A 20,495-nucleotide genomic window follows, 5' to 3' on the forward strand; every position below is an offset into this window, starting at 1 on the left:
TTAAAAGAAAAGGAAAAATATTTTGAGGGATGTGAATTGACTGTGACAAATGATATGATTTATGATATATGATTTTGTGGAGATGACGTGATTGCCAAGGCTCCAGAGGGAACCCATATTCGGGCCAAGGCCCAGAGGGACCCCGTTTACGGGCCAAGGCCCCAGAGGGACCCCGTCTATGAGTAAAGGCCTCGAGGGATCCCGACGATTGTATTTCCACGGTGGAGCCTAGTGCACACCCCCATGGACCATGTGGAGCTAAGACTGCAGTCGACCAAAGGATAAAAGCTAGTCACTTTCAAGGATCAAACTTCACCCAAAATGATATATGATTGAAAGCTAATGATAAAAATGATTTTATGATATATGATTTACGATGAGGATTAAAGCTATTTTTAAAATGATTTATTTATGCTTAAAGTTATTTTAAAATGATTTTTCTATTTATGATTTAAGTATGCTTAAATGATTTTTAAAGGATTTTAAAATGGTTTATTTATTTTCAAAAGCTATTTTAAATAAAAATATGATTTTTAAATGCATGTGCTTGTATATGTATTATTCGTTATCTATGTTTAGAACGTGCTGAGTCATTAGACTCACTAGGTTTGTATGATGCAGGATTTGATGATTTTTGGAGGCGGTGACGATTGAGTCGATCGAGTGCAGCAGTACACACCCGAGGGCCTTTATGTTTCCGCACTAGTTTAATAGATTTAAGATTTAAAGATTTATGTTAATGATTTTTATTAGAGAATTCTTATGCTTTATTTTTATTTTAGTGATATTTTCAAAGGTCAATTTAGGATGTTTTGGTTAAGTGATGTTTAGGATTTATTTTATGCACTTGAGTTTTAAATTGTTAATTTATTAGGATTCATGATTATGTTAAATCATTTTATTTAGAAATTTAGAAGTTATGGTTTACATATTAAAAAAAAAATAAAAAATCGAGGTCGTTTCAGTTGGTATCAGAGCCAAGGATCCCCAAAGGGTAGTGTACTGTCACTTCGAGAACTCCAAGAAGTCACGCCTCAAATATGTGAGTTTTACTGCTTTATATTTTATACGCTAAAATTCTTTTAAATGATTATATAATATATGATATAAATGATAGTTGCATGCTACATGAAAAAAAAAATTTTAAATGCATGTTGGTTACGTGGTTGGACGACGTGTACAGAGATGCCTCCTAGAAGGATTTTGCGTAGGATTGATGAGATTAGACAGGAGGGGACTGACGAGGTTAGACAGGAGGGGAATATTCCACGGCCTCCACCTGTTCAGGATGCTAGTGCCCGTGTACTAGCCGGTATGGCCCGTTTCTTTGAGCAACATGTAGGAGATGGAGCAAGGGTTAGACCAGAGGCAGTTTATGAGAGATTTAGGAGGATGCACTCCGACGAGTTTCATGGCACTACTGATCCATTCGTTGCTGAGGGATGGATTCGATCTTTAGAGGTGATTTTTCGCTAGATGGACATGGCGGACGCTGACCGAGTTCGCTGTACCAGTTATCTGTTGAAGGGCGACGCTTCCTTATGGTGGGATGGAGCGGAGCGAGGAGTGAACATGGCGACTTTGACTTGGGAGGAGTTCAAGAGGGTATTCTATGACAAGTACTTCACATACGATGTTCGTTCTAGGCTTAAGAGGGATTTTATGAGTCTCCGCCAGGGAGATTGGTCGGTTGCCGAATTTGTGCAGAAGTTTGATAGGGGATGTCACTTTGTGCCCTTAATTGCCAATGATGCGGCGGAGAAATTACGACACTTTCTAAATGGTTTGAGGCCAACTATCCGACGTGATGTGATGCTTGGCGATCCTACTGATTATACTACTGCCGTGTCCAGAGCCTTCAGAGCCGAGCAGTCACTCAAAGATATTGATTGGGAGATGCAGCGAAAGAGGAATCGTGCTCAGCAAGCCAATCAGAGCAATAAGAAGCCTCACACGGGATCACCAAAGCAACCAGAACCACCAAAACCACAAGGGCAACCACCAAGAGGAAATGTTCCAAAGGCTGATGACAAACCACTGTGCAAAGAGTGCAATCGTCCACATTCCGGTAAGTGCTTGTGGGGCACTTACAAGTGCTTCAAATGCGGAGATTTGGGACACAAGGCTAAGGATTGTCCAACGTTCAAGCAACCCACTACTGGAAGAGTCTATGTGATGCAAGCTGCAGAGGATGAGACAGAGCCGGCACTACACTGATTTCGAGGTAACCTAGCTGTTTAACATTTTTCCGATGCTTTTCTTGCATGAAATGTTAAATTGGGTTAGGGGAATTGTTTGGGATGTCGAAGAACTTAGAAGGATAGGGTGCATGCACTACTTGAGACGGATTTAGGAGTAAACTTTGGGAAATTTTTGGGTTAGTATTATGATTTCCAAGATTTTGAGGACCGAATTGAGGAGTAAGATTTAAGTTAGAGGTTAAGTTGGAGGTGGATAAAGAAATCTAAGCTTTACAATCATCAAGCCAAGGAAATTTCGAGGACGAAATTTAATTTAAGGGGAGGAGAATTGTAACGTCCGAAAAACCAACCTACGTAAACCACATGCATGCAAAATTATTTTAATTGCTTAATTGTTTTATTTAATTATTTTTAAATGCTTGCATGATATTTTATTAGATGATTAAATGTGATTGCATGATTAAATGATAATATGACATGATTTCATGAAATTAAGGATTTTACCCGAATATTCGATAATAGGCAGGGGAAGGAGACCGGGGACGACCAAGACAAAAATATTTATTTTTCATTAAATAATAGCGAGGCTTCCTAATATGATTTAAAAATGATTTAATTTTCCTAAAAATGTTGGAGTTCAAATTATTTTACGATTTGAACTTGATTTTTCCCGGGAAGCCGGTTTTAGGCAAACAAAGAGTTTTAAAAGATCAAAAATATTATTTTATGGAAACTAATTTTATGAACTCTTATTATTTAATTAATTTAGTGTTATTGGGCCCAATTTAATTAATTTAAGTAGGCCGAATTACCCTTAAGTTGCAAGCCCAAACCAAAGCACATTTAACATGTTAATTTAATTTTAAATTAGTGTTTTAGGTCTTCTAAACCTAATAATTCAGCCTCCATCAGCCGATTTCACCCTCAAGCACACACCACAATTTTTGAAAAAATTGGAGGAAAAGAAAAGCTTGTGTTTATCGTCGTCCGATCGTCCAACGTCGCACCCTCGCCAATGATCGAATAATCGAGCGTTATAAACGTAAAAGCACGTTCCTAAACTCTTTTAAAACATCATACAAATCATATTATGTGTGTTTTATTTGATTATGCATGAAAAATTACATGGGTTCGATTATTTTACGGTACGATACGTATTTTTCAAAGTTTTAACGATTTCACGCTTATTTTGAAAACGTGGTTGAATCCGACGGACACGCTGCCAAAACATGATAAAATTTGATAAATTATGGACAAAACATGATAAATATTGAAAGGAATCAAGCTGAACCATGAGAAAGATTCAAAAAAAAAGAAAAGAAAAGGGGGAAACGTAAGTGGGTTGGCTTGTGTGTGTTGTCTTCTTGAGTCGGTTCTTTTGCATGGGGTATTGTGAAAGAGGATCGGTTACGGTGATCGGAAGCGCAACGGAAGTTAAAATTTTAAATTTCAGCATGGAAATTTTCGGCCACCTCACATTTGCGTAGCAAATACAAAACAAACACATGTCATACATAGGGTGTTTGAGAGATATACCTATCAATCTCAAAGGAATGATGTATGGCTCCAACTAAGGTGTAAACACCTTAGCTCTTCAATGGTAGAAACTATCTTCAAGCTTCCTTTGAGCCCTCCTTGCTCAACTATTAAGCACACCACCAACTAGGTAGATCCCCTCATATTTTGCACTAGAAAAATATGAGGATTTTTCTTTGAGAAGTGAGTGTTTTCTCCAACCATTGAAGAACAAAAAAAATGGAGAGAATGAATAGTATTTTCGGCCACTATTCATGCTAGGAGAGAAGGAGAGACATTTTTTTGGTTGTGGGAAAAGTTAAAGTAAAAAAGTTGCATGCCAAGCCTTGAGAACTCAAAAAGTAGTCTCCCAACCTTTCACCTCCCATGCATGCAAGTTTTATTTGATTTTTAACAATTAAAAATCCATGGACTTATTTTTAATTATCTCAAACATATTTGAGACTAATTAAACATTACTTGAATTTACTCAAGTCCCACTAGTTAAATAATTATTTAAATTGAGCTCTACAAGACTCAATATGATTTAATTAATTCAACACTTGAATTAATTTAATTATTTGGACTCTACTAGGTCCACTAGTGTTTAATTAATTCAACACTTGAATTAATTTAATTTAGTCCATAATAATGTTTATGAAAATCACAATTTTCAAATACATTATTTATTTGGCCAAATTTTAATTTAAGAACACATTCATAAATTAAAATTACATTTCTCTCATAGAAGTCATACTTCTATTTTTCCTTACGCCTATAAACTCATTTATAAGCCGTTCAACACATTGAACTATTTTCTCCTTTATAGAAGTCATACTTCTAATTTTCCTTACGCTTATAAACTCCTTTATAAGCCGTTCAACACATTGAACTATTTTACTTCTCAACGGGATCTAGAAAGCTAGTACTTGTGTGGCCCTCAATGGTTCATTGATACAACTAGCCGTGGGTTCACATCTCCATGTGATTCGGACTAAACATGTCCTTATATGAGCATACCCCAATTGCTCCATTCTTATTTATCAACTCCTTGATAATAAGAACGTCAGAACTCAAGTCTGATAGTACCCAACCAATCATGTTAAACGCCTAGCAGCATCGCTTACATGATTCCCTAGGTATCAAATGATAGTGCCTGCAAGAACCATTCAATTATGGTTAGCGTACAGTACGGTCCCTTTAACTCATATATCCCGACCGATTCGACAACCATTGGTATATCGAGAGTTGTCAATGAATCGATTCTATGTGTCATGTCGTAGTTGCATCGATGCGTAATCTATGAAACCCCTTTCATAATTACCACCATACTCTGATTAGAGATTTCAAACTACATATACATGAAAAACACATAGGATATCCATACCCGTAGGTAAGCGGTGAATCCCCGACTACAATGCATCGACTCCTATATATTTCGACAGAAAACCCAACCTTGCCACCTGATGACCCCATGAGAGTCGGTAAACAAGTCAAAGTGTAATTCTAGCACATAGAGTCTCAATGTTGTCCCGGGTCATAAGGACTAATGGTGTACAACCATAAACTAGGACTTTTCCACTCGATAAGTGAGAACCACTTGGAAAGTCCTTTAATGGAGGGTTGTTCAGTGCACTCTACCAGGAGCACCTATCTGCATGCTCGACATCACAATGTCCCTGATACGAATCCTCGTACGAATGAGTAGCAAACACGATTATCGAAATCGCACCCTCAACTCAATAAGAAACAAGGATCGATTATGTTGTCCCGATCTTTTGAAACAAGTAACGATTTGTGATATTCACCTCAAGAGATTAAATATTAGCAACAAATATCAACGATAATAACAATTGAATTTCAAACGAACCTTCAAAGAACTTGTTTTGACAATCCGCGCGAAAAACAATCGACAAACGCCACAAAGATGCAATCTTTGATGTGTTTGATTTTGTGAAGAACCAAAGCAAAATGCCTTGCAAATTTGAGAGAAATCTCAATAATTTTCATACATCAGAATTATGCCTCGTTTTTATTCATTCCCATGCTTAAATAATCAACAAAACCCATAAAAAGTAGTGTAAAAAGTCATAAAGAAAGTTGTGAACAAATTCTACACGGCAGGGCGCGCGGCTGCGCACGATCTCGCGCAATGGCGCGCGAGTTACGGCCTTTGTCAACACCCGGCGCGCGGTCGCGCCGGAAGTCGCGCGATGGCGCGTCGCATACTGGCCGTCCGTACGCATCTTCAGTGCTGTGCGCGCGGTCGCGCGGAATTAGGTGCTGGTGCGCGTGTGCTGCTGTTCTCATGATCATTTATCACTTGAATGACATTCCAAACACTTCCATCATTGTGCCCCTGTTCCTCAAGCTCCTCTAATTTAGTCACCCAATTTGTAGATCCTCCTTGGTAGTTCTTCATAAATACTTGAAGTGATTCTTTAAACTTCTTGCTACGTCCCCTCGTTATAGGTCCTTCGGGCAACTCCAACGACTCCAATGCTTTCTTTGGTGCTTGATCAACCACGTTTGCGTCATCCTCCCCTTCTTGAAAAGGATTTGTCCTCAAATCTTGATCATCTCCTACATCAAACAACGAAAGATCACTAACATTAAAAGTAGAACTGACATTATACTCACCTGGCAGATCAAGTTTATATGCATTGTCATTGATCCTTTCAATCACTTGAAATGGTCCATCACCCCTAGGTAAGAGCTTTGAACGTCGCTTCTCTGGAAATCTTTCCTTCCTTAAGTGCAACCACACCCAATCTCCCTTTTCAAAAACCATCTTTTTCCTCCCCTTGTTGGCTTGCTTCGTGTATTGTAAATTCTTCTTTTCGATGTTATCCTTGACCTTCTCATGCAAGCTCCTAACAAATTCAGCTTTTTTCTTGCCATCCATATTCAACCTTTCACTCACAGGTAAAGAAATCAAATCCAACGGAGTCAAAGGATTAAACCCATATACAATTTCAAATGGCGAATAATTTGTAGTAGAATGCACACAACGATTATAAGCAAACTCAACAAATGGCAAACAATCCTCCCAATTCTTTAAGTTCTTCTTAATAATAGCACGTAAAAGTGTTCCTAAAGTTCGGTTAACAACTTCAGTTTGTCCATCCGTTTGAGGATGACATGTAGTAGAAAACATCAGTTTCGTGCCAAGTTTAGCCCACAAAGTTTTCCAAAAGTAACTCAAGAATTTAGCATCACGATCAGATACAATAGTCCTAGGCATACCATGCAACCTAACGACTTCCTTGAAAAACAAATCCGCAATGTTTGATGCATCATCGGTTTTATGACAAGCAATAAAATGTGCCATCTTAGAGAATCTATCAACAACAACAAATATTGAATCTTTCCCCTTCTTAGTTCTCGGAAAACCTAAAACAAAATCCATAGAAATATCAGTCCAAGGTTCACTAGGAACAGGAAGTGGTGTATACAATCCATGTGGTTGTGTTCTAGACTTAGCTTGTCTACAAGTAATGCACTTTTCACAAACAAGCTCACCATCACGTTTCATATGTGGCCAAAAAAAATGCTCATGCAAACAACTCAAAGTTTTAGCCACACCAAAGTGCCCCATCAAACCACCACCATGTGCCTCCCTCACAAGTAATTCACGAATTGATGACTTAGGAATGCACAATCTATCTTCTCTAAATAAAAACCCATTATGCAAATAAAATTTATCATGTGGACCATGCATACATGTTTCAAATACTTCCTTAAAATCCTCATCCATGGCATACAATTCTTTCACATGTTCAAATCCCAAGATTTTTGAATCCAAGGTAGAAATTAGTACGTACCTCCGTGATAGTGCGTCGGCCACTACATTATCCTTACCTTGTTTGTACTTGATTATGTAGGGAAATGTTCCTATGAATGCCACCCACTTGGCATGCCGCTTGTTCAATTTCTGTTGTCCCCTAAGGTACTTTAGAGACTCATGATCCGTATGGATCACAAACTCCTTAGGCCTCAAGTAGTGTTGCCACATTTCCAAAGTCCTCACAAGCGCGTACAACTCCTTGTCATACGTTGGATAGTTCAGTGCTGCTCCATTGAGTTTCTCACTAAAATACGCCACTGGTCGTCCTCCTTGCATCAAAACACCTCCAATACCTACACCTGAAGCATCACATTCAATTTCAAAAGTATTAGAAAAATCAGGTAAAACAAGTAAAGGCGCATTAATTAATTTTTGTTTAATAATATTAAAAGACTTCTCTTGCTCCTCGCCCCAATGAAATGGAACGTTCTTTTTAATCACTGCTGTCATCGGTGCCGCCAGTGTGCTAAAATCTTTTACAAACCTCCTATAGAAGCTTGCAAGACCATGAAAGCTTCGAACTTGACTAACATTAGCAGGCGTTGGCCAATCTCGAATAGCACTTACCTTGTCTTCATCCACTTGTATCCCCTGTGAACTTACAACGAATCCAAGAAATACAAGTTTGCGTGTACAAAAATCACATTTCTTAAGATTAGCATATAAATGTTCATCTCTAAGTGTTATCAGTACAAGTCTCAAGTGTTTAACGTGATCATCCAAATTTTTGCTATACACTAGGATATCATCAAAATAGACAACAACAAATTTTCCTATGTATGTACGTAAAACATGATTCATTAACCTCATAAAGGTACTAGGAGCGTTAGTTAAACCAAAAGGCATTACCATCCACTCATATAACCCGTACTTGGTTTTAAATGCTGTTTTCCACTCGTCACCTTCCCTCATTCTAATTTGGTGATAACCACTTTTCAAATCAATCTTACTAAAAATACATGCACCATGCAACTCATCTAACATATCATCTAGTCTAGGTATGGGATGCCTATACTTGATGGTAATGTTATTGATTGCCCTACAATCCACACACATACGCCATGAGCCATCTTTCTTAGGAACTAATAAAACAGGCACAGCACAAGGAGACATGGACTCACGCACAAAACCCCTATCTAACAATTCACTTACCTGCCGTTGAAGCTCCTTAGTTTCCTCCGGATTGCTTCTATAAGCTGGACGATTTGGCAATGCACTTCCGGGCACAAAATCAATTTGGTGCTCAATCCCCCTCAATCGTGGTATTCCTTGAGGTAGTTCCTCCGGAAATATATCATCAAACTCCTGCAAAAGGGAAACAACAATGCTCGGAAGATTTCCGGCTATATCACTTGTGTTAAAGAGAATCTCTTTGTAAAAAATCAACACAAGTGTATCATGTGTGTGCAACAATTGTTTCATTTCACTCTTTTGGGCCATATATGTTTTCTTATTGACCTCTTTCCTCTCATTTTCTTTTCCCTCTTTTTTTATCTCTATGGTCATCTCATCATTTTTTTTATCACTTATTTTTTTGACCATATCTTTTTCTTGTTTGTTTAAGGCCACCTCACTTTTCTTTTCACTCTTTCTTTCGGCCTCATTTCTTTTTTTCTTTTCTCGTTGGTCCTCCATTATTTGTTTTGGGGACAAGGGAAGTAAAACAATGGGTTCTTTCTTTAGTACAAAAGAATATCTATTTCTAAACCCATCATGTGTCACTTGCCTATCATATTGTCATGGTCTCCCTAACAAAATATGACAAGCATGCATTGGCACCACATCACACAACACCTCATCAATATACTTTCCAATCGAAAACGCAACCAAAACTTGTTTGTTCACTTTCACTTCAGCACAGTCATTCAACCACTGTAACTTATATGGTTGAGGATGTTTCAAAGTAGGCAAGCTCAATTTTTCTACCATCTCAAGACTAGCAACATTGGTACAACTTCCTCCATCTATAATAAGATTGCAAACCTTGCTATTGACAAAACACCTAGTATGGAATAAGTTTTCCCTTTGGTTAGTTTCTTCTTCCTTGACTTGGGTACTCATTATACGCCTAGTCACTAACGCTTCACCCACAACTGCCTCATATCCTTCATCAGGATCCTCTAACGCAGGCATCTCATCTTCATCCTCTCCATCATCTCCCTCACTATGAGATTCATACTCCCCAAAATTATTCAACACCATCACCCTTTTATTGGGACATTGGCTAGCTATATGTCCAACTCCTTGACACCTAAAACATTTAATATCTCTAGAACGATTAATAGGAGTTTCAGGTTTACCTTGCAATCCCTGCTTAGGCGCCTCCTGTTTAATGTCAACTTTGGGCTTGATCACTACCTTACTTTCTTCTCGTTTAACAACGTTGGAACGCCAAGGTGTTGATGTATTCCCAGCTTGTGTGGTACGGCCAACTCCTCTCCTCTTGAGTTGTTGCTCCACTTTTATTGCCATCTGCACCATTTCATCTAGATCCAAGTAATGTCTAAGCTCCACTTGGTCTTGAATTTCCCTGTTCAAACCACACATAAAACGAGCCATAGTAGCCTCACTATCCTCCTCTATGTTTGCTCTTATCATGACTACTTCCAACTCTTTATAGTAGTCCTCAACACTCTTCACACCCTGTCTCAAGGTTTGTAACTTCTTAAACATTTCTCTATAGTAGTGATTTGGTACAAACCTCTTCCTCATTACGCTCTTCATTTCAGCCCAAGTTTCTATAGGTCGCTCATTGCATCTTCTTTTAGTGGTCACTAATTGATCCCACCAAATAAGTGCATAATCAACAAATTCAACGACGGCCAACCTAACCTTTTTGAGTTCAGAATAATGGTGACAATCAAAAACAAATTCAACTCGCTTTTCCCATTCTAAATAAGCTTCAGGGTCTGACTTACCATGGAACGACGGAATTTTCATTTTAATGCTTCCTATATTACCATCTTCCTTATTCCCATCATCGTACCTACCACGTACGGCTTCTCTTCTTCCCCTACCAAATCCTCCTCTACCTCGTCCTCTCCTACCCCAGTTCTCGTTTTGACTTTCCTCTTCTACATCCAAATCATATTCATCCTCTTCTTCTTCAACTGTACCCAAACCTTTAGGCTTAGATTTATTTTCACTAGTGCTAACCTCAAGCCTATCCAACCTCTCATATAAAGGATCCAACTCGGTCCTCATCATCCTACTAAAATGCCCAAATAACGCCTCCATTTGAACCTTAGACAACCCCTGGTTCGAACTATCTCCTACCTCCCTCTCCATTTTACTTTTCAGATTTTGTACCTGCAAGAAAAATGTTAGTAGAAATAAAAATATTCCTCACCCAAATTCTCACGATCACTCCAAAGAAATAACGCTCGCACTCAAATATTTTTCACTCGAATTTGATAGTTCTCTCAAAGGTGTGCTCAAGCTTTGTATTTGTATATCAAACTACCAAGATTCAATTCGTGGACAATCGCAACTGTCTCACTTGGATTGTACAAAAACAAGAACGATAAAATAACACAGAACAATTTTTTTTTGAGAATTCCCGATTAACAAATAACAAAGGATGATAGAAATAACGCAGATCTTAGAATAGAACAAAGGATAACACAAAACTGATGCAGAACGAATTTTTTGTTTTTGTTTTTGATTGATATGACAATAGAAACGAAAGATAACACAGATCTGATAATAGAACAAAGGATAATACAGATCTGAAAACAGAAACGAAAGGATAGCACAGATCTGATAACAAAACGAAATTTATTTATTTATTTTTTTTATTTTTAGACAGATCTGAAAATAACAACGATAACTTACTTGAATCAATGAACCAAAGCTCTGATACCAAATGATACGAATCCTCGTACGTATGAGTAGCAAACACGATTATCGAAATCGCACCCTCAACTCAATAACAAACAAGGATCGATTATGTTGTCCCGATCTTTTGAAACAAGTAACGATTTGTGATATTCACCTCAAGAGATTAAATCTTAGCAACAAATATCAACGATAATAACAATTGAATTTCAAACGAACCTTCAAAGAACTTGTTTTGACAATTCGCGCGAAAAACAATTGACAAACGCCACAAAGATGCAATCTTTGATAAGTTTGATTTTGTGAAGAACCAAAGCAAAATGCCTTGCAAATTTGAGAGAAATCTCAATAATTTTCATACATCAGAATTATGCCTAGTTTTTATTCATTCCCATGCTTAAATAATCAACAAAACCCATAAAAAGTAGTGTAAAAAGTCATAAAGAAAGTTTTGAACAAATTCTACACGGCAGGGCGCGCGGCTGCGCATGATCTCGCGCAATGGCGCGCGAGTTACGGCCTTTGTCGACACCCGGCGCGCGGTCGCGCGATGGCGCTCGCGCGGTCTCGCCGGAAGTCGCGCGATGGCGCGTCGCATACTGGCCGTCCGTACGCATCTTAAGTGCTGTGCGCGCGGTCGCGCGGAATTAGGTGCTGGTGCGCGTGTGCTGCTGTTCTCATGATCATTTATCACTTGAATGACATTCCAAACACTACCATCATTGTGCCCCTGTTCCTCAAGCTCCTCTAATTTAGTCACCCAATTTGTAGATCCTCCTTGGTAGTTCTTCATAAATCCTTGAAGTGATTCTTTAAACTTCTTGCTACGTCCCCTCGTTATAGGTCCTTCGGGCAACTCCAACGACTCCAATGCTTTCTTTGGTGCTTGATCAACCACGTTTGCGTCANAACTAGCATGGGTATACAGATAAAGATGTGCCAAAACAATAATTTCAAATATTATTAAAATAAAGATTGCTTATACATAGAGTTTCATTGTGAACACTCGGCCAACACTTGGCTCGACGGGCACCTACTCTAACATATTGGGGCTCGACCAGGGCTGTGGGTTGGGTGCTAAGGGTCGTGGCTAGGTCCTAGGAAGAGTCCTAGCATGGCTAGGACTCATGGTTCAGGCTGGGGAGGAGTCCACGAAAGTTAGGACTTTCCCCAAGCACTACTCACGTTCGGTTCCTGTACAAGGGGCTGCAGCTTGGTAGGGGCTGGGATAGGTGGTCTGGGTGAAGGCTTAGGTAGGTCCAGTGAGGGTCAGGATGACTTGGGCTCGGTGGTGGCTCGAGTAGGAAGCCCCACACAAGAAGGAATCCACACGCTAAAGTAGTGGCGTGCGCAGCTCTTGTCCGGTGCAGGGTTGCAGCGCGATTCAGGGGCTTGCTGCTGGGGCTTGGGCGAGTTAGGTAGGTCCTATAGGGTCTAAGGATGATGGTTAGGGGTCGGGCTAGGGGCTGGTGCGGATGGGTCGCAGCTGGCTCGAGGGAAGAAGCTGGAACCGTGAAGAAGCACAAGACGCGCAGCTTGTGTCTTCTGAGTTCAGAGGCTTCACGCTTGGGGTACAGGGGCTGGGATGGTCTGGGTCGAGTCTGCGCGTGGTCTAGGGTCGGTTAGGGTCATGGTGGTTCAGTGGTTAGAGGGCTGGATGAGTCCTTGATAGCTAGGAGTCTTGGGCTAGGGAAGAGGGTCACGCACAGATTTTTGCTTCGGTTCCAGGTTAGTTTGAGCGATCCAAGGCTAGGTTCAGGGGCTTGGGCTTGGTCAAGAGGGTGCCTAGTTGGGTTGGCTCGGGTTTGGCTCGAGGCGGCTCGGGCGTGGCTCGAGTATTTTGGGAGATGGCTCGGTGTGGTCGATTATGTGTCAATTTCAAAAAGTAAAGAACGAAAATTGAATCCAGGGCTCCACGGGGGTGGCTCATGACTGGGAAGGGGAGAATAAATACTAAAAATGTTATTTTTAAAATTTGGGATCAAAATAATGAGTTTTGGAAATTTCCGGGATTTAATCGTCGCACGAAGCGTTAATTAACGAATTAATTGAAAAGCCTAGTTTAAGCTTTATAAAATTATGAAAAATTAAGTTTAAGCTTAAATAATTATTAAAAGTCTAAGTTTTTAATTTGGGAATTTTATATTAAGGTTTGGTTTAAATCGAGATTAAAACGCGTTAATTTGTCTTATTTAAAGATTAATTTAAAAGTCATTGATTTAAGCAAAATAAAAATATGAGAAAATTCGTGTAAACTTAAATAATTATTTAGAATAAGCCCATGTCATTAAAAGTGCGAAAAAGACAAATTCGAGAATGTGTACGTTCAGGGGCAAAACGATCTTTTTACACTTAAAAGAATACGGAAACGCTTGGCAGCGTCCCGAAGGATCATAACGCATGTTAAATGATATTTTAATATTTAAAATGATGATTTTGATGATAATATGTATTTTTATGATTTATGGTAAAGCTGTGCAATTTATACTGTTTAAAATGATATTTTTGGAAAGCTATGTTATTTTATGATTTTAAAAGAAAATGAAGAATATTTTGAGGGATGTGAATTGACTGTGACAAATGATATGATTTATGATATATGATTTACGATGAGGATTAAAGTTATTTTTAAAATGATTTATTTATGCCGGAAGTTATTTTAAAATGATTTTTCTATTTATGATTTAATTATGCTTAAATGATTTTTAAAGGATTTTAAAATGGTTTATTTGTTTTCAAAAGCTATTTTAAATAAAAATATGATTTTTAAATGCATGTGCTTGTATATGTATTATTTGTTATCTATGTTTAGAACGTGCTGAGTCATTAGACTCACTAGGTTAGTATGATGCAGGATTTGATGTTTTTTGGAGGCGGTGACGATTGAGTCGATAGAGTGCAGCAGTACACACCTGAGGACCTTTATGTTTCCGCACGAGTTTAATAGATTTAAGATTTAAAGATTTATGTTAATGATTTTTATTAGAGAATTCTTATGCTTTATTTTTATTGTTAGTAATCTTTTCAAAGGTCAATTTAGGATGTTTTGGTTAGGTGATGATTTAGGATTTTTTTTTTTCACTTGAGTTTTAAATTCTTAATTTATTAGGATTCATGATTATGTTAAATTATTTTATTTAGAAATTTAGAACTTATGGTTTAGATATTAAAAAAAAAAAATCGAGGTCGTTTCACTATCAATCCTTTGAATAAGTCATTTACTTCTTCGTCAGGAAAGAAAACCTCGCCTTTCTCCTTTAGAGACTTTGGAGGACCATTTATTCTTTGAGAAGATTCGGCTTGAGCTTACTTTACTTTAAAAGGGCTTGGCTAGAAGTTTTTTTTTTTTGGTCTCATGTTCCCATCTGAGGTAGCACCTGAAGTTCTAGGTTCCACCACACAGGCTTGTTTTGTCTGTGTCGTCTCCGGAGTTCTATCCTTCTTTATCAGTCACTTTATCAACGAACTTAGATCGTCGGGCGATATGACTAAGATAGTTATAAATCTCTGTGGCTTTGGAAGCAAGCTCTTCAAAAGTGATGGGTTGAGGACGATGTAAACTTAGATTCTTCCAGCGGTTGATTGGAGAATAGCGAGATATCTTATTGTAATAGTTAGCTTATTCCTTCAAACCCGTCAAAGTCCCATATCCCCTTCTCTGCCTTTGTCCCCTTACCAGCTTGCTAACTCCCTTCCCTGTAAGACCTCTACTTGTGACTATCCTAGGATGAGAAGAAGATTCATATTCAAGTTATCCCAATAGTAAAGACCGCACTACCCTTGAAAACATACTTTTTGCCATTCCCGTGATTATTTATCATAAATATCAGGAAACATAGTCCATTTCCTGCTAGTTGGTGGTATCTTCTCGTCAGTCAAGATAAGATAGTCTTTATTCACCTCTGTTGATGTAGATTTATCTTCTTTATCTACTAGCGTTCTGTCTTCAGTAATACATGTCACTATATCACTAGTGGATTGAGTTTTCATCCTATTATCAGTAATCTTCTTAGCATCAAAAGGGTATTTTATCTCTTTTTATCTCTCGGCAATCCCTCTTTCAATAATAGAGAATTTTTCATTGAGAGTTGTATTTTCAATCTGTAGTTGTATTACATAATTCCTTAGTGATTTGATAATCTCTTTTCCAAAGTGATCTAGGAAAGATAAGTCTTTGATATCAATTGGATCAGTATCAACCCAAGCATCTCCATGATATACTGGTATCCTCTTAGTTCCAAGCTTAATCCCAAGCTTGACAATAGTGTCTTTCTTGATGATGTTAAGAGTGTGCCAATCAATCAAGAAGTTGGCTTTCACCGGTACCAGTTCTGTACGAGATGGGTCTGCATACTGTAACTCAAACCATTCAGGATGGACCTTGTTTTTAGCTGGTCCCTTGTACTTGAGTACATTGGTGCTATCAAATGCGGTGTAGAAATATGCTTTAGGAGCTAAAAAGTATCCTTTAAGCACTCTATCGTCGAACTTAAACTTTCCTAATATAGTTGAAGAGATTTCTTCTTCTGGTAGAGGACTACCAAGAACTACTGAGTCTGTGTCCGTGTAGTAGCTGTCTTCTCTTGAGATATAAGGGTACATATATATCCTAGCTGAGGCAGTGATAGCAGCAGCAAGCTGGACATCAGAGTTCTTTTGTGGATTCCAAAACCCTGGACCAGTCTCGGTATTGCTATGGTAGGCAACGATGTAGTTGTTCTCGCTAAGCAAATCACCGAATATCAACTCACTATTCCTGATCAAATGTTTGTATCGATTTGAATCGCAGACCTCAGTTATCGTGCTTTTTGGGTTAATGCAAAATCTTCCGTATAGCGAATTCATAAGGATCTTGTACACATAGGACATAGCTTCATTACCTTCTTTCTTTGCTTCTTTTCTGCTCTCGTAGAGTGAGCTAACAAAGTCCTTGAATGGGCTTTCCATCTTCTCAAAGAGGTAGCCTGAGATTGGAAGCACTGTGTAGCCTAAGTCTCTTGCATACTTTAACTCCTCGCTATAATATACTCCAACAAATTCCCTGGTTGGAAAGATGAGAGTCTGATTCTTGTCTCGATAGGGTAGAAAGGGTTTCTTTATAGTATTCGGACATACCACATATGCATCAATAAAGCCAAACAGACTATCTAAGTCCATGCCTTCTAGATTACAATGCCAGACTGGCTTACCTCCAGGCATTGGATATTCCTTCAATACAAAGGGGTAGAGAGAGTTCACATCGTAGAAGTATAGGTCAGTACCATATGGCTTGTATGTATCAGTATGACCGCCATAGTCAGTATGCCTTATAAAGCTGTCTTCATTCTTGTTAGGGATGTGTATTGGCCAATTAGAAGAATCGTAGTATTTCATACGAAAGATGCTTAGTGCCAGTGATGGAAGGGTTATCTTACTTTCTATGTCAACCTTGTACACCTTCCAATAGATCTCTTGAGCTTTTTGCATTACACCCCCAAGGAGAAGAATGTCCTGCTTCATATAGTCTAACAAGCTTCTTTTTTTCATTTCAAGATTTGACTGTGTAATCTCATCATATGGGATAGAGCCTTTTTGGCCTAGACCTGGGCATAAATTCTTAGCTAGGGATTCCAGTTTGCCAGGGAGTAGATTCAAGGAGTCTCTGAAACGGAATAACAACTTCTTATTAGAATAGACTGATAACTCGTAAAGCCTATGGTTCCTCATTAGTGGTTTTAGCTTGTAGTTCTTGTGATGACATGCTAGGTGCTTAAGCAATAGAATTCCATCGAATCTAGAAAAGTTGTGGAAGTAGATAGTGAAACATGATTCTTCTTGTCTAACTATCGTTGATATCCGACATACAAAGTCATAAAGTACCTTAGAACTCTTTTCTTCAAAGGAATCCAAGATTATTGAGTAGTCTTCACCGAAGTAGGGTTCTATCATAATATCATTGAACTTTTCACCGGGACGAAAGAGCATCAGACCTGCTGCATAAGGCTTATGAACGTTATCGATCAGTAGTGTCTCGGTATCGGCTACAATGAAGGGTTTCAGCTCTGTCCTACATGCTTTGAGTTCAGTGATATGGCTTGGATAACTACACTGACGATTTTTGATCTCTTTTGCTCTTATAGGTTTGATCTTACTAAACCCACCTTCTATCATTGATGAAAGTACGCGATCTGATGCGAACACGGATGGTCAAGCTCCAAGGAAAGCATGGGATCCTTTAGAGTTGCCGGAGGGACCAATCACGAGAGGACGGCTAAAGAAATTCAAAGAGGCACTACAAGGGCTTATGAGCAATGAAGAAGGACTTACAAGCAAGGTGCAGAGTGCTGAAGAGGGTTCGTGATGCATGGGAGTAAGTTTGGAAGTCATAAGAACATCATTCAAGTGATGAATGAAGAAAACGTCCAGAATGCTCCGCGCCCGAGCGGTAAAATACTACCGCCCGAGCGCCAAACGTAATGCCCAAGAGTTGATTTCCAGAACATTCGGCGCCCGAACGGTCATTTTCTACCGCCCGAGCGCGAACAGTCCAGAACCCTTGGCGCTCGAGCGGTAATATCCTACCGCCCGAGCGCGAGTCAGATGCGAGAAAATCTTTAGTTTCCTAGTTACAGTTTAATTGATCTTGGTAACTTGATTTTGAGAATATTTAGATTGTACACAATATTATGGACGAAATTTTACACACAAGACACATTATTATTATTGACTTTATCAAACTTTGAGTTTTTCTCTCAAACTTTTCCAAAGCTTTGCTTTGTAATCAAAATCAAACTTATCAAAGTTTTAACTTTGTGGCGTTTGTCGATCGTTCTTGTGCTGATTGTCAAGGGCTTGTTCTTTAAAGGTTCGTTATAAATTCGGTTGTTTATTTTCCGTGATTATTTGTTGCTAAACTTTTCATAGTTTAGAGGTGAAAATCACACACACACTTGATTCAAAAGATCGGGACAACACATCGATCCTTGCTTGTTATTAAATATAGGGCGTGATTCGATTTTAATCGTGTTTGCTATTTATTCGTATGAGGATTAATATCATTTGGTATCAGAGCTTAGGTTCGTTGAATTCAAGTAAGTTTATCACGTTATTATCTCGTCTATTATCAGATCTGTTATCCTTTCGTTCTTTTTTTAGATCTATATTTTTAGTATATCGTTCTTCGTCAGTTTCTGAAATTTTTGGTGATTTTTTTTGTTAGGATTTTCGAGAAAGTACTCAAAAAAAAAAAAAAGAGTACCAAAAATCCGAAAATTCACCATTTTTTTTTATTTTTTGTATTTTGTTCTATTCCTTTTTGTGAGTCACATACAAGTGTCTCACACAATAGAAAAACAAACCTATTTACCTTCAAATTGCTTGTCTACGCAGTCTAAGTGAGTTGATCACAATTGTTCACAAGTTGAACTTGATTGTTTGATATTCAAATACAAAGCTTGAATGCACTTTCGAGAGAAACATCAAATTCGAGTGGAAACATTTGAGTGTGAGTGTTATTTCTTTGGAGTGACTAGTGAGTATTTGTTGTGAGCAAAAAAATATATATACGAGGGGAGAGACGAGTGATTTTCTTTGGAGTGACCGTGAGAATTTTGGGTGAGGCATATTTTGTTTTCTACTAACGTTTTCTTGCATGTACAAATCTGAAATTAAATGGAGAAGGAGGTAGGAGATAGTTCGAACCCGAGGTTGTCTAAGGTCCAAATGGAGGCGTTGTTTGGACATTTTAGTAGGATGATGAAGGTAGAGTTGGAGCCATTACATGAGCGGTTGGATAGGCTTGAAGTTAGTACTAGTGGAGATAAACCTAAGCCTAAAGATTAGGGTAGGATAGAAGAAGAGGAAGGTTATGATTTGGGAGGAGATAAGGAGAGCCAAAATGAAAATTGGGGTAGGAATGGAAGAGGTAGAGGATTTGGTAGAGGAGGGAGAGAAGCCACACGGGGTAGATACAATGACAGGAATAGGGAGGATGGTAATATGGGTAGTATTAAGATGAAGATTCCTTCGTTCCATGGGAAATCGGACCCGGAGGCATACTTAGAATGGGAAAAGATGGTAGAGTTTGTGTTTGAATGTCACCACTACTCCGAACAAAAGAAGGTTAGGTTGGCGGTGGTGGAATTTCTAGACTATGCTCTCATTTGGTGGGATCAATTAGTGACCACTAGGAGGAGGTATAATGAGAGACCCATTGAAACTTATGATGAGATGAAGANTGACGATGGCTCGTTTTCTTCTTGGTTTGAACAGGGAGATTCAAGATCAAGTGGAGCTTCGGCACTACTTGGTTATAGACGAAATGGTGCAAATGGCCATAAAAGTGGAGCAACAACTCAAGAGACGTGGAGTTGGCCGCACCAATCAAACCGGGGGTTCATCATCTTCTTGGCGACCAAATATGGCAAAACGTGATGAAAATAAGGTGGTGATCAAACCCAAGGTTGAGACCAAACAAGAGGCGCCTAAACAAGGAGTGCAAGGTAAATCTGAAACTCCTTCTAATCGATCTAGAGATGTTAAATGTTTTAGGTGTCAAGGGTTAGGTCATATTTCTAGTGAATGTCCTAATAAAAGGATAATGATTTTAAATGTCTATGGTGAGTATGAATCTCATAGTGAGGATGATGATGATGATGATGATGAGATGCCTGCATTAGAGGATCCTGACGAGGGTTATGAGGCGGTACCAGGTGAAGCGCTAATGACTAGGTGAATCATGAGTGCCCAAGTCAAGGAGGAGGAGACTAACCAACTAGAGAACTTGTTCCATACTAGGTGTTTTGTAAATAAAAAGGTTTGCAATCTCATCATAGATGGGGGGAGTTGTACTAATGTAGCAAGTGTTGAGATGGTAGAAAAATTGGGTTTACCTACATTAAAGCATCCTCAACCATATAGGCTTCAATGGTTGAATGATTGTGCGGAGGGGAAAGTTACAAAACAAGTGCTAGTGCCTTTTGCTATTGGGAAGTATGTGGATGAGATCTTGTGTGATGTGGTACCCATGCATGCATGTCATATCTTGTTGGGTAGACCTTGGCAATATGATAGGAGGGTGACACATGATGGGTTTAAGAATATGGCAATACTCCTTT

The 20,495-nt window shown here is 38.7% G+C and overlaps 2 protein-coding genes across 2 annotated transcripts; one reads left to right on the forward strand and one right to left on the reverse strand.

Annotated features, from left to right (window-relative positions):
- Positions 1–1,476: 1,476 nt before the first annotated feature.
- Positions 1,477–2,217, forward strand: LOC140963934 (uncharacterized). Its single transcript, XM_073423415.1, has one exon. It carries the CDS (start codon positions 1,477–1,479, stop codon positions 2,215–2,217), a length of 741 nt encoding a protein of 246 aa, XP_073279516.1.
- Positions 2,218–15,438: 13,221 nt separating this feature from the next.
- Positions 15,439–17,550, reverse strand: LOC140963935 (DNA polymerase-like). The gene has a single exon (XM_073423417.1). It carries the CDS (start codon positions 17,548–17,550, stop codon positions 15,439–15,441), a length of 2,112 nt encoding a protein of 703 aa, XP_073279518.1.
- Between the last annotated feature and the right edge of the window lie 2,945 nt (positions 17,551–20,495).

This window comes from Primulina huaijiensis, chromosome 18 (genome assembly GCF_012295235.1).
Source record: "Primulina huaijiensis isolate GDHJ02 chromosome 18, ASM1229523v2, whole genome shotgun sequence".
Lineage (NCBI taxonomy): Eukaryota > Viridiplantae > Streptophyta > Magnoliopsida > Lamiales > Gesneriaceae > Primulina > Primulina huaijiensis.